The sequence below is a fragment of the Pinus tabuliformis genome, chromosome 5_2, assembly GCF_031772625.1.
Source record: "Pinus tabuliformis cultivar Carrire ecotype Pingquan chromosome 5_2, CPIR1, whole genome shotgun sequence".
Taxonomy (NCBI): Eukaryota; Viridiplantae; Streptophyta; class Pinopsida; order Pinales; family Pinaceae; genus Pinus; species Pinus tabuliformis.
The window spans coordinates 617,478,629-617,492,691 of NC_142306.1; the positions used below are offsets into that span (position 1 = coordinate 617,478,629).

At 38.0% G+C, this 14,063-nt stretch overlaps 1 protein-coding gene across 1 annotated transcript; it reads left to right on the plus strand.

The window, feature by feature from the left end:
- The first annotated feature begins 12,245 nt into the window (after positions 1-12,245).
- On the plus strand, positions 12,246-13,154 carry LOC149160536 (uncharacterized). Its single transcript, XM_089434633.1, has one exon. It carries the CDS (start codon positions 12,246-12,248, stop codon positions 13,152-13,154), a length of 909 nt encoding a protein of 302 aa, XP_089290759.1.
- Positions 13,155-14,063: the final 909 nt, after the last annotated feature.

The following is a 14,063-nucleotide window of genomic DNA, read 5'->3' on the forward strand; positions in this document are numbered from 1 at the left end:
TAGGAAGACAAGGCTGGGACCCAGCAACTGCTAATCTTCCAGCCATCATCCCTATTAAGATTGTTCGGCCTTTTCTCAATCTCCAGGGCCTCTCTAAATTTGCGATGGTGAAACTGCGCAACTTTGGCAATGACTTGAGCATCTTCTATACAAACATGATGCATCGTCTTCCCCGCATGCTCAGCCAGGGCTGAGGACTTGGTCCTACCAAGTCTTAAGTCAGCCGAATGCTCGCTAATCCGTTGATTGATAGAGCGACCAGTCTCACCATAATCCTGACGATGAACCACACTGGTTGGTTCGAAACGCGCCGACATAAGATTGATTATGTGATTTTGCCGAAGATTACTAAACAAAGTATATTTTTATTTTCAATAAAAAAATGTAATTTTTCAATAAAAAATTTAATTTTAATAATTACTTTATAGGCATATTTTAGTAATAATTTCACAAAAATCTAATTATAATTTTATTTATTTATTTATATTTTATTTTCTTGCAAAAACACTTTGTAATTTTTATTAATAGAAATAAAAATTACACTTTGTAAACACACAAAGTGTGTATGCAAAAAGCACGAAAGAAGCAAGTCATTATACAAAAGAGCAGAAATGTGTGAATCGAAGCTAATATAAACCATGAGCATTTGAGCATATGCCACAAAAGAAGGAAAAAAAGAAAACATAAAAAAAGGAAATTATGGATGACATGAAAGACCGATATTTTCTTTTTAACTCTTCTTTGAACCTGATGCCACCCATTTGGATATGGATCAACCACAACCAAAGCTAAATCTCGACCCTCAACTAGATGTGGGGGTTCTTTGTCTAAATCTGAACCCTCTGAAGGATGTGCTCTTTTGGTTCCACTTGGACCTGTAAAAAACATATGTTCTTCTAATTTTGGACCAGTTGGTGGTGGAGAGGCAGATCCATCCTAAAACACATCCTCCCCCTCTACTTTGTATTCAGTTTGTTCTAGTTTGTTCTGGACCCGTCGGGTGATGTTCATAGGGGTGCAAGCCCCGAAAGTGATGATTGACGCTATGTGATTTATTTCACTAGTTTCAATCCCACTTCTTCACCCGTGTGAGCATCACCCGATGCAATGACTGCTAAGTGGACTATTCAAAAATCATGAGAAATTAGTCAATTACGACTACCTCTCATGAAAATGGTCATAGATGAATGACTTACTTAACACAGTTGAATCCCGAAAATGATATCTAATATAATGCACTGCGAAAATCCCCAATACTTAATTCAAAAGAGTGAAGGGAACACTACTTCAATGGTTCATGAGGCACAATACTTGCTAAGGTTTTGCAAATGGGGTAGCAAGGCAAGTGGGCTTGATTGTGGGGAAAACTCCACAGTTAAGCGTGCTTGAGCCAGAGGCAATCTGAGATAGGTGACCTCCCGAGAAGTCTTGGTTACCCGGCGCAGGCCTCGGAAGTGATGATTGACGCTATGTGATTTATTTCACTAGTTTCAATCCCAATTCTTCACCCGTGCAATAAGTGCTAAGTTTACTATTCAAAAATCATGAGAAATTAGTCAATTACGACTACCTCTCATAAAAATGGTCATAGATGAATAACTTACTTAACACAGTTGAATCCCATAAATAATATTTAATATAATACACTGCAAAAACCCCAATACTTAATTTTATTATTGTTTAGAGTAAATACAACACATTTATAAAGTTAAAATTATAAATTAAATTAAATTAAATTTTTTTTTTTTAAACTGTGATTGGTTAACTGGCTTTCATTCGTATTGTTTAATGATGGTTTTACCGACAACCATCTGCCAGACCGCGCACTTGCATATATTTCCCGACATGTGTGATTACAGGTTTAACTAATCCACACATACCACAATTTTTTTCTAATAGTTCGAAAAAGACTTCTATAGATTATGTTTCTATCACTGAATCTGAATCCACAGACCTTGAAATGTTGCAGCTCAACCAATCATTTTTAGAATCGTGACCACCTGGTACTTGTAAGGGCTTCTCTCAACGTCAGGGCATCCATAATCTTCCATGAAAATTCCTCCAGTAGAGCGCCACCCATATCGGTTTAAAGATCTAAACCAACCAATAGGGATTTGACATGTGTCCTCTTAGAGGACAATATTTTATCACCGTGATTTAAGTGTCGCTGAATCCGGAAGCCATTCGACTTGTGATATGATAAGGCGTGTCTATGTTAGAGCTGTTGGATGACATTTTGTGGGAAAATTTACCAGTCCCAGGATAACCATTGCAGTAGAGGCGGGTTTGAAATAAGCTGTTTGGGAAAACCACTTATTTTTACGCGGTGACTCCGTATCAAACCCCCCCTCATTGAAACTGCTTACATCTAGGGACCCCGTTCCCCCATCCCCCAGAAATCAGTGCATGTTTTTCTCGTCTCATAGTTTTCCGTTGACAACGTCAGTGATACTGTAATTAATCAGGAAATCAATGATCTGTTGTCCATATCATCCTTACCTGTGGAAAATTTTTATGGCGTACTTTCTCAGTTATTTCACTACAAGAAAGTTGATATGTGCAGATATTTCATGGCGTATTTCGTTGGTTATTTCGGTACTTAACCAAAAAGGCCTTTGCTAAAATGTTGAAAGGATGGATGCTCCGAAGCTCTGATTTTAGCAAACAGATTGGGGAAAATCAACCTTATGCAGTATGTTAGGCTCTTTTGTAGTCAATTTATTAAAGGATGAAATTTTTTTATCGCCTGAGAGTTTTGGGAGTTGGAGGAGAAGCCATGAGTACGTCAAGCCTGTTTGGTGAAAAATCGCCCTAAACAATTATTTCGGTACGAACATGGACCGATGTTTCGAGAATCTGTTAAAAGTGTTTTTTCCCAATTGGTGTTTAGAATTGTAAATAAAGGTATTCTGCGCTTTTTGAGAATCAAAATATGAGAGGAAAAGTTGTATGCTAAAATTCAATAGTTTGGAGTTGTTATTAGCCTTCTATTTGAAGGTAACTGAGGATAACCGACGCTACACTCGCATTCAAAATAGGCTCTTCATCATTGAGGTAGGAATAACAATTATTGCTTAATAGTCAAAAGCTTGTTTGTTATTTATGTTCTTGTGTTTATGCTCTTTGTTCGACCTTAGTATACGTTTCACCACTGGATGCATGCTCTTCGTATTCCTCTAGGTTGGTTCAGAGTAGGTTCTCATAGACTTCGGATAGAGACGGACCACCAGGTGGATAGACTAGACAGAGTCTGCGAGATATGTCATTTACAGGAAGTGGAGACCGAGGTGCACTTCATTCTTGGATGCCCTGTCTACTATGAGATTAGAGGAAGGTTTCATTGCTTGTCTAGAGATTTTCAGACACTCGCCGACTTTTTCAGGTATCCCGATCAGAGATGTTTGGCCCTATATACGCAGGAGGCTCTTAGGTTCCGAGTGCATATTGTTCAGCCTCTCATCAGACTAGACCCCACACAGAGGATCTTGACATTTTTCAGGGTACTACCTTTAGACAGGGGCACCAAGAGATTGATTGATACTAGTACGTATCCAGACTCCAGATCAGTGAGGATCTATGGGACCTCACTCTGCCACACGAGATCTCAACAGCAGTTCCGTCTCAGATCCGTTCCTGGGAGACGGACTAGGTCCTCCAGCACTCAACAACGTGTGCACCCCCCGAGGAAACGATTCAGTGGACAGCGTGCACTTGTCATCGACTCTTCATCGGGCCAACAAACTTTGTTGAGTTTCTTCAGTGTTATTCATTCAGCCTCAGATGTTAGGAGAGATGGGTCTGATCCTCAGACTTATTAGCTCCTGGATCTTCTCCGCTAGGGCCAGATGTTGATTTACTTCATCCATTGTATCTTTTATAGGAGACCATTTGGTTCTCCTGCTTTGTATCTACATTAATGTATTCAACAGTCCCTTTGACCTACTTTGTGGTCATTAGTTGGACATAAGTATAATTATCTTATCTTATCTTATCTTCCTTGCGAACCAACTAGTCAATATCAAATCTACCACAGGTAAGCTCTTTAATTTACGGCCAATAACTTTCGCCTTTTCTAGAATATGGAGTTAAAAACTGTGTTGAAAGTTCAAACCCCAATGGTCTTGTAATGTAACAATTTTAACATTTTGCACGGAAAAATTTCAAAAACATTCAAAAAAATATGCCTTTTCTAGAATATGGAGTTAAAAACCGTGTTCAAAGTTCAAACCCCAATGGTCTTGTAATGAAACAATTTTAACATTTTGCACGGACAAATTTCAAAAACATTCAAAAAAATATCCAAAGAACTGTACTGAATGAATTTTAATGACATCCGCGAGACATAGTGGTCTAAGGGACCTATACTCCAAACCAAAACAAACATCATAATCTCAAGCTTCCCTCTAAAACAACCCTTTTGCCATGAATCTTGACCAAGAAATTCACAGTTTTGTGAAGCCTTACTTCGTCAAACAATTTGCTCAAATTGTCCACCTTTAGATTATTTTCTAACTGATTACGAATGTCCTCATAAGCCAGACATTCCATGATGAAGTGCCATTCAGTTTCAACTACTCCTTTCCTACATAAGATACAAGTTATTTCTTCCCACTCTTCCTTAGGTGTTATCCATCTACCTAATTCGCACCTAAGATGGTGAGATCCTGTCCTCAGCTGTGCTATTAAAATTTTAGCCTTTCCCTTGATTGCGACACTCAAATAAATATTTTCATCATGTCACTTTGATGGGTTGGAATTTTTGACATATAACGTTTATTTATTTATTTTTTCGCCAATATGTTTTTCCCACATGGCAATCCTGAATTTTTCAAGTACCCAATTTTTTTATCTCCTCTTTAGAGTTAGGAGAACCTTGCTAATTTATTCCCCATTCGCTCATCCGCTTGTGCTTTTGCTTCCTCCAAGTTTTCTTCCTATGCTTTAGCTCCTCTGCAACAATCATCTTGGGCCAACAATGTTCATCCATGCTTTCCACCTTTTTTAAATAACTTAACAAACAAATGATTATTGAAGCCTCCATCGAGAACATTCCAGCCTCAACTAGCAATATCTCATATGGGATTGTTGACTTGACTTTGACTTTGACTTGACTTTGAGGTTACTAATGATTAAGTGCTTTTGAATTCTTTCTAGTTATCTCCACTTGTGATTTGACATGCTGCTCTGCCAAACTTCACATCCATAAAGGACAACCAGGGTAACCAACACACCAAAAAGAATGTTCTTGGTTTTCTAGTCCCATAGTTTTGCTTTCTTGCATCTGTTTTGAAGAGGGTAAGAAGCTCTCCACCCCCCTTGGATCATTTTAGTTATGCATGTCTCCCAACTGAGCCTGTTGTGAAAAACAATTCCTAAGTACTTGTATTCTTCCATTATCTCCAAGGATTTTTCCTCAAATATAAAGTAACCTATTGTTTTTTCCACTTCAAAGAGAAGATCATGACTTTGGTTTTGTTAGTGTTTACTTACATCCCACCCTCTCAACAAAAAATCTCTAAGGCCTTCAAGTGATCTCTCAAACCATGAGCAGATTTTGCAATTAGGATAAGATCGTCGGCATACAAAAGTAGCTTCACCAAATAAACTGCTAGTTGAATATCCTCTCCACTAGTGGTGTTTTTCCATTCTTTAAGCTTATCAATATATATACCAAATAGAGCGGGGGAAAGGGGACACCCCTGCTTGACCCTAATGTCACTACCAAAGCATTCCGAAAATTCCTCTTTAGTTTTGATTTTAGCACTAACTTTCTCATACAATTTATGGAAAACAACTCTATATTCACTTGGGATTCCAAGCTCTTCCATTCTTCTCCAAAGTTTATCCCTAGGAATAATGTCAAAATCTTTTTTGAAATCAACAAAGGAACAAAAGGCTTCCTCGCCCTAAATTTGCCATACTTTTTCGATGAAGTGCCTAACAGTGATGCAATGATCAATTGTAGAATGCCTTAAAACCTGTCTGTCCTTTTGCTCTTTTACCTTCTTTTTCTGCCCACCTGCTAATTATACCCTCCATCATGCTCCCAAACAATTTTCCAAGAAGAGGATTGATCATAATATTGCGATAATTAGAGGGATTATTGATGTCTCCACTTTTGTAAAGAGGGATAGCAACACTTGTTGTCCATTCAATTGGGAAATTACCTTGTGTGATGTTGTTGAAGATCCTTTTAATGATTGGGGCCAAGATCTCAACACCCCATTTTAAAAATTCTACTTGTAGCCCATCAATGTCTTGGGATTTACCACTTGCTAAATTTTTATACCATGCTTGACCACCTCCACTGAAAATAACTTGGTTGTAGTGCTGATTATGGGGGCGCTGCTTTTCTCCTTTTCTCTCATAAAAGGGCTTTGCATATTCCACCCAATGTGTATATGAGATATTATTATCTATTTTCTTTCTCTTTTGCTGTAGTTTGCACCAGAATCCTTTGGGGTTGTGCTTTCCCAACAAGATTAAATCATTCGTTCTTGAAGTTACATAATTTTTTTTATTATCATATTTTCATACCTTTTCCTAATTTCATTGTTTGTTTCCTTCTCCTTAAGGGACTTTTTAGTAGCCTTGCACTCTTCATCATACCAAGGATTAGCTATAAAAGTGTTTTAGACCCTCTTCTTAGGCCGATATATTTTGCACACCTTTAAGGATTTGTGGATTAAAGGGATCAACATATTGTTGCTAATGCATTCTATTTCTGCATTGTCTTCCTTGTTTTTTGTGTTGTTTTTTTTACCACTGAAAGTGTTGTTTTAGAGCAAAAACAAACAACTCTTGGTTTTCTTGATTTATGAGGATTTTTCCATTTGCATGCACTTTCTTATGACCTTGTTGGGTCTGCCCTACTTGTATCCCACTTGTGCGTATGCCCAACTTAATATATAGAGGCATATGGTTAGAATTCATCTCAATAGGACACGCCTCAATATTGAACTCTAACAAATTGCAAGCATAGCTCTAAGAGAATATTACATAGTCCACCACACTTTGATTGTTGTAGGTTTTACACGTGATGCTCCCAGATGTTGGCCAAACTTTCATGCCATTGCAAATTACCATGTCATAGAGGCTACATAAGCCTAACAACTCAACGCCAAAGTGTGACACACTCTCATTTCCATCTTGAGAAGTCCTTTTCCACATGTGCTCTTCATTCGCCTCTAACCAAAGAGGATTGCTATCCAAATTCCCATCACTTTCCAACTGAATACACTGATTGTTTGCTGTGTTGGCATTAAAGTCACTGATTAGAACTATATCTCCTAAACTCTTGAAAGTGGAAATGTCTCTTTTTAAAGTAGCATAAGTGTCTTCTTTATCTAAATTTGTCTTGTAGAACTTTGAGTTTTTTTGGGCAAAGTAACATGCTGCCAACTTGAATGTTACTTTGTTCTCTGTTATATTTAGCCATATAAATTGCTTATTTAGATCTTCTTTTTCCACTTTCACTTTTCCAGTATCAATCAACAAATAAACATTACCAAAATTCGATAAATATCTAACATATATTCGCTCATGAAAACTTTTTTATTGTAGTTACTGTAAAATAATGCCGCTAAACAAAGCCCCATGTCATCATCAAAGAACTTTATTCTAGCTGCATCAAAACACTTTATTCTAGCTACTGTAAAAAAGTGTTGGAAAAAAATACTTTTCCAAAACTTAAAGGAAACAGAAGCCCTATTTGAAGATGGTAAGACTTTTTCCATTTTGTTTCATTGCTTCTTGCTTTGGATTGTGGGAATTTAGTGAACATGGGAATCACATTAAACTTTGATCTTTCCTCCCGTGCTTACTTAAAGACTTTAAACTACATGGAGAAGTTTTCAACGAGGATATGCTTTAACTTGCATCAACTTGTCAATATGGTTGGATAACAGTTAATATTTATGTAGTTTGTATTTTTCCCTATAAATTTTTAAAGATTAAAGATTCTATACCTATAGCTCTTTGGGACCCTAGTTTCAGAAGTTTTTCTGAACATTATTCCAGAGAAACATGACTTTACAACTTTTGTTCTCTCAACTAGCCAGTGGAATGAAAACTCAATTGGCCCTTCTCGATTTTGGTCAAGAAGTTTGCATGTTTCACTGACTTTATATTCCCTAGTTTTTTTAGTGTATGCTTCCTTAATTTTTAATAAGCTAAGTCACAAAAGACTCTCCACTTTGGGTTTTGCCAACACATTGTTGAGACTGAGTCATATCATTATGCTTTTTTTGGTCCTGTAAATCTTTCAAAATCAATGATTTTTGAGTAGGTACCAGGATTTTGACACTTGATTTATTAGAAATAATAAATATAAACTTCATCGTTTTCCAAGCTAGGAAATAGGAAATTGTTTCAATAGGCTCGAAAGATTATGGTAATGTGGTTAAACCTGTGTTCTTTCTTTGGATTTTGTGGCAACAGATAGGAGACTCGAGGAAGCTGAGTGCTCTAGAAGAATTAGAGGATCTATTGATTTATGATTTTCAATGTTGCATGTAATTTAATCATTACTTTTGTTATTTTGTTATTTTACATGGTATTTTGAAAGTTATGTGTATATATTTATAATATATTTTTGATTAAATTTTTATTTGTTTTTTTTATTAGTAAAAAAATTATCATAATTCAGTAGTCAAACCAGCGATAAGGACAATCATTTCTAGCTACTAACTCATTACTGTTATTTAAAGAAAACCAACCATACCCTCTGAAATAACCGGTTGGTGGTCCGTAAGGGGGCAAGCTTTCACTCTTGCCAAATACCTTTGGGTCTTGGGCCGTTAACTTATTAACTTATTTCCTTACGTCTAGGCAGATGACCTCTTAGCCAAATAAAACATTTTTAGAACATACTCCAAGCCCTTATTTTTACTTACTTTTAATATCATTGATAAAATAATTATCATATTATTATATAGATTAATTGTGTATTAAAAAATATAAATAAGGGAAAAATAATTGTATTGTTTTTCACTATTAAATATTATTCAATAAACTTTTTTTTTCAGAGAGAAAAAACCAGATAGTTTATATTAAGAGAATATAATGAAACACATATACAGATATTCATGCCTGGATGAACCTCAGCGTTTCTTAAAAGAAATAAGAAAGAGAGAAATGCAGATAATGGATGATGCATCCCAAACCGGCTGAAACAGATAATATGACATATAATCCTTATGAAGGAGGCAGGAACGACAAAATGTTCATATGCAAAACAGCCCAGCGAAGGCCATGACTGTAGAAAGAGAATGAAATCAAAAATGTCATCATCAAAACCTGTAGGAAAAAATCCCTACGAGACAAGAGTGATTGAACATTCAGTAATTCGCATCAGTATGGATGCAAGAGGGGCTCTGTGATCTTGAAAAATACAATCATTCCTCCATTTCCATAGTAGCCAGACAACCGTTACAAACAAGGAGCGCAGAGGAATACTTTGCTCACTCCACCACCTGTAGCCCTCCTGTACAGAAGCAAAAACTCGGTAAGGGAAACAAAAAGATAAAGACAATTCATACCAGATTTGTAGAGAGTTGGCGCATTGAAAGAACATGTGAGCATTTGTCTCGTGATCTGAGTGGCACATGGAACAGCGGTCCGGACCATTCCAGCCCCTCTTTTGAAGAACCTCCCAAGAGAGATTTCTGTTGGAGAAGACCAGCCAGGAAAATAGAATCATTTTGAGCGGGCATGTCACTTTTCATAGTGATAGAGGAAACAATTTTCTAAATAATAAATATTGTATAATATTATTTCATTAATATAAATTAATCTACCTCAATTAAATTAACTTAAATAAATAAAATTTATTAATTATATTTTATAATTTTAAACTATTTTTACATATTAAAAAACTAGTTTTATAAGAAAACTTTTAGTTTTTTTTTTAAATAAAAATTATGTGTTACTTATTTATAATTTGTATTTAATAATTAAATATAAACCTTATGCATATATCAATTTTCTAATAACATTAATAATCATCTTATAATAAAACATTTTATTTATAATAATATAATTTTTCTATCTATATGCAAAAAAATAAATAATGAAAAGTGCAAGTATGTTGTTGCATTATATAATACGGACATCCACAATCTCATTCATGCTTAATTACTTATAAAATAAAACAATTTTTATAAGCCAATTACATGTTAGATGCCACTTAGCAAGCAATTAATTTCCTTGTACCGGATTGAATAGAATCAATGGTGGTAGATGAATTGAACCCCATCAGAATAAGAATGGCATCCTAATAATTAACTAAGGCTAAATTGATTCAATTTTTTAGACAAATTAAATATTATATATATTTATATTATAATATTTATATTTAAACCAAACAGAAAAAACTAACTCCTACTTAAAACGGATTACAATGTAATATTAATATTAATAAAACTAAGCGCCGAGACCTAGCTCTGATGCTGAAGCGATTACCCTGTTCAAAACTCGAAACCCTAGACGCCGCCGCTCGAACCTGTGCCAGTTGCAGCAGGTTCCGCCACTGACAGTCCTATGGCTTCTGCTGTTGGAGGGGAGAGCTCTGCCTCCCCTCCACTGGGAACACCCTCCTCTGACAAAAAACAAAAGGCAGAGATACTGCACTCTGCAAATGCAGACCCAGAAACGGAAAAAGAAGAGCAAAGGACGCAAGGACAGACGAACTCAGATCAGAATGTGGAGGACGATGCAAGCAATGGTCGGCACAACACGACTGGCTCCTCTCCAACCAAAGTGACCTCAGCTACCTGTATACCAAAAGCAGCAGATCCGATCAAGGTCGAACTGCCAAGCCACCGCATTAATGGGGAAATCCAGTTTATGCAAGATTATGCACTCATTGGAAAGTTCTTGGGATTCTGGCCCACAGAGAAAGCCTTACAAGGTTGGATAGCCTCTAAATGGAAGCCCAAAGGACAAGTAACTTTACAGCTTGGCCCAAAGGGCTTCTTCACAGCAATTTTCAACTGTCTAGAAGACAAAACAAGGATATTCGAAGGAGGTCCGTATTTCTTCAACTCTTCAGGTTTATATCTAACGGAATGGAAGCCCCGTTTCAATCCTGAGAAAGAAGACTTCAGCTGGGCCCCTGTATGGATCCGAATGTATTCCCTTCCTGTGGAGTACTGGCGAGAAGAAACATTGGCAGACATAGGCAACAAGTTGGGAACCTTCATCAAAGTGGCTACTGAAACCAAGACGCGCAAATACACCTCTTATGCCAGGATCTGCGTCAAGATGCACCTAACCAAGACCCTAGCAGACACGGTAAGTCTCTTTCACGATGACTATGAATGGAAACAGACTCCAGATTATGAACACATCCCTTTTCGATGCCGAAAATGCCATGAGCATGGTCACCTCTTCCGCGACTGTCCCACCAATGTGCAGCCCAAAATTCCTTCCAGTGAAACTAACTTGGACCTAGATGGCTTCACAAAGATCCCTACCCGTCGCCGACATGTAAAAAGAAACCAAGCTAATCCTGCTCAAACCTTCAAGGCGCCTCCTCAGAACCGCTTTTCCGTTCTCACCTCACAAGATATTCAACTCAGTCCCACCGCTGATAACCCAGAACAGCAGCACCCTACCCAGTCTTCCCTCATTCATTCCGAACCAGCCACTTCTAAATCTGCTGATCTTCCCCTCCCCGAAAATCCCATCTCTGTTTCAGAGGGCAGACCCCTAATCATTTCCAAAGGAAAATCCAGGCTGAACGAGACTCCACAAGCTTCTGATATGGAGCTTGACGCAGCCCTAGCCCTGAGTCTTCATGAACAATCAGTGGAGGAGGCCCTCATTGCCTCAAATGACATGGAGGAAGATAGAGACGATGTAGATCTAGAAGAGTTTGACATATCCAAGCTTGACATATCCAAACTGGAGGCAGCTTGTAAGCAAAAAGAATACAACTCAATCCCTCCCTGGCAAGTAGACAAAATTGAAGGAGTCCTAACAAGGGTACAGCATCATAAAAGTCTAGGCATCCAAGGAGGCAGTCACTGGGATGGAAGGAAAATACTCAAAGAACCAAAGAAAAGGGGCAGAAAAACAGATCTACAGCGCACAATAGCAGTAGGTGAAATACTCATGGATTCGGGGCAATTCCCCAAGTTGACCAAGTTCTACAAGACCAAATCTCCGTCTACATGAAGCTTATCTCTTGGAATGTAAGAGGACTCAATAGTCCCTCTAAACACAAAATGATTAAAAACCTGATAATGCAAGAAAAACCAGCAATAGTCTTTCTTCAAGAAACAAAATGCAGTAGCACAACAATAGACAGTCTCAGTAACAAAGTTTGGGCAGGCAGCAGTTCAATTGCAGTGGACGCCACCGGAGCCTCTGGCGGTCTAGCCATTCTATGGAACCCACAGATCGTATCACTTGATAATTTTCATGCCACTCTGCATCTCATTCAAGCTACTTTCCACCTCATCGGCACCAACATCCATGGGCATATTACCAATGTTTACTTCCCGCAAACAATACAGCAAAAATTGGACCTCCTGGAAACGATCACCCGCCTTAATCAAAACAGATACTTTCCTTTATGGATAGGAGGAGGCGACTTCAACATAATAAAGTCTATGGAAGAGAAACAAGGGGGCCGAACCAGGCTCGATAGTGATAGTAGCGGCTTCAAGCAATTCATTCAAGGCAATCAACTCATGGATATCTCCACCTCCAATGGCATCTTCACCTGGTCGAATAAACGAAAAGGGGTTCACCAAATTGCCTCACGACTAGATCGTTTTTTAATTTCGGACAACGCAATTCACCTGGGAGGAGAGTTCAGTGCCGAAATCATTCCACAAGGAGGCTCAGATCACTGGCCCATCCTTCTCCAATGGTCCAGACCGGGTGCTCGCAACAATCGACCATTCAGATTCGAAGCCTTCTGGCTTACAAATTCCAATTTCAAGGCAGTGGTTAATCAAGCTTGGACTTCCTTCATCCCGCCGACAGGAGCTAAGATGTATCAGTTCCAACAAAAACTGAAACATCTAAAGCAATCTCTCAAAATATGGAACCGAGATCATTTTGGCAACATACAGGAGAGTAAACAAAAACTAGAACAGCAGATGAAAGCATTACAACAAAGATTCATACTGGAAGGACGCACATAAGAACAAATTCAACAGGAGCAATTCCTCTGTAATCAAATAGAAGAGCGTCAAAAACAAGAGGAAATTCTATGGAAGCAAAAGTCGCGTATAAGCTGGCTCAAAGAGGGTGAGCGAAACACCAAATTCTTCCACAAAACTACCATCCAACGGCGCATGCACAACAAAATCACCTTTGTCAACAATTCGCAGGGTGAAAGAGTGGAGGCTCATGACGAAATGGAGAAAGAATTCACAGGATACTTCAAGAATATTCTAAAGGAGCCTAACAATAATAGAGATGAGGCAATCCAAGCTATCACACAGCATATTCCTAGAATTATCAATGAGGATCACAATACTCAACTGCTCCAGCATGTAACACTAAAGGAAGTAGAAGACGCCATGGCCCAGCTTAAAGATGGAAAAGCGCCAGGACCGGACGGATTCACAGCCAACTTCTTTCATGAATTTTGGGATCTCATAAAAATTGAAGTCTGGGATCTGGTGGAAGAATCACGCAGCATGCATTGGGTCCTCCCGGCCCTCAATTCAACCTTCATTGCATTGGTTCCCAAAGAAGCAGCCTCAAATAAACCTGAGAAGTATAGGCCAATAGCGCTCTGTAATGTGATTTACAAACTCATTTCAAAGGTTATTGCAAACCGACTCAAACCGCTTCTGCCCTTGCTCATCTCTCCAGAACAGACAGGATATATTGAAGGTAGGCAGATCATGGACGGAATTATTCTATCAAATGAAGTCATACACTCTTTAAAGATACTCAAGAAACCTGGTATGCTTCTCAAACTCGATCTATCTAAAGCCTTCGATAAGCTTAGCTGGAAGTACATTCACAAAATGCTCTTAGCTTTTGGCTTTAATGCAACCTGGTCCAGATGGATCATGAACCTTATCACATCTCCCAGTTTC

Coding starts and splice junctions, on each gene's coding strand:
- LOC149160536 (XM_089434633.1), top strand. CDS start 12,246: ATGCAAGAAAAACCAGCAATAGTCTTTCTTCAAGAAACAAAATGCAGT.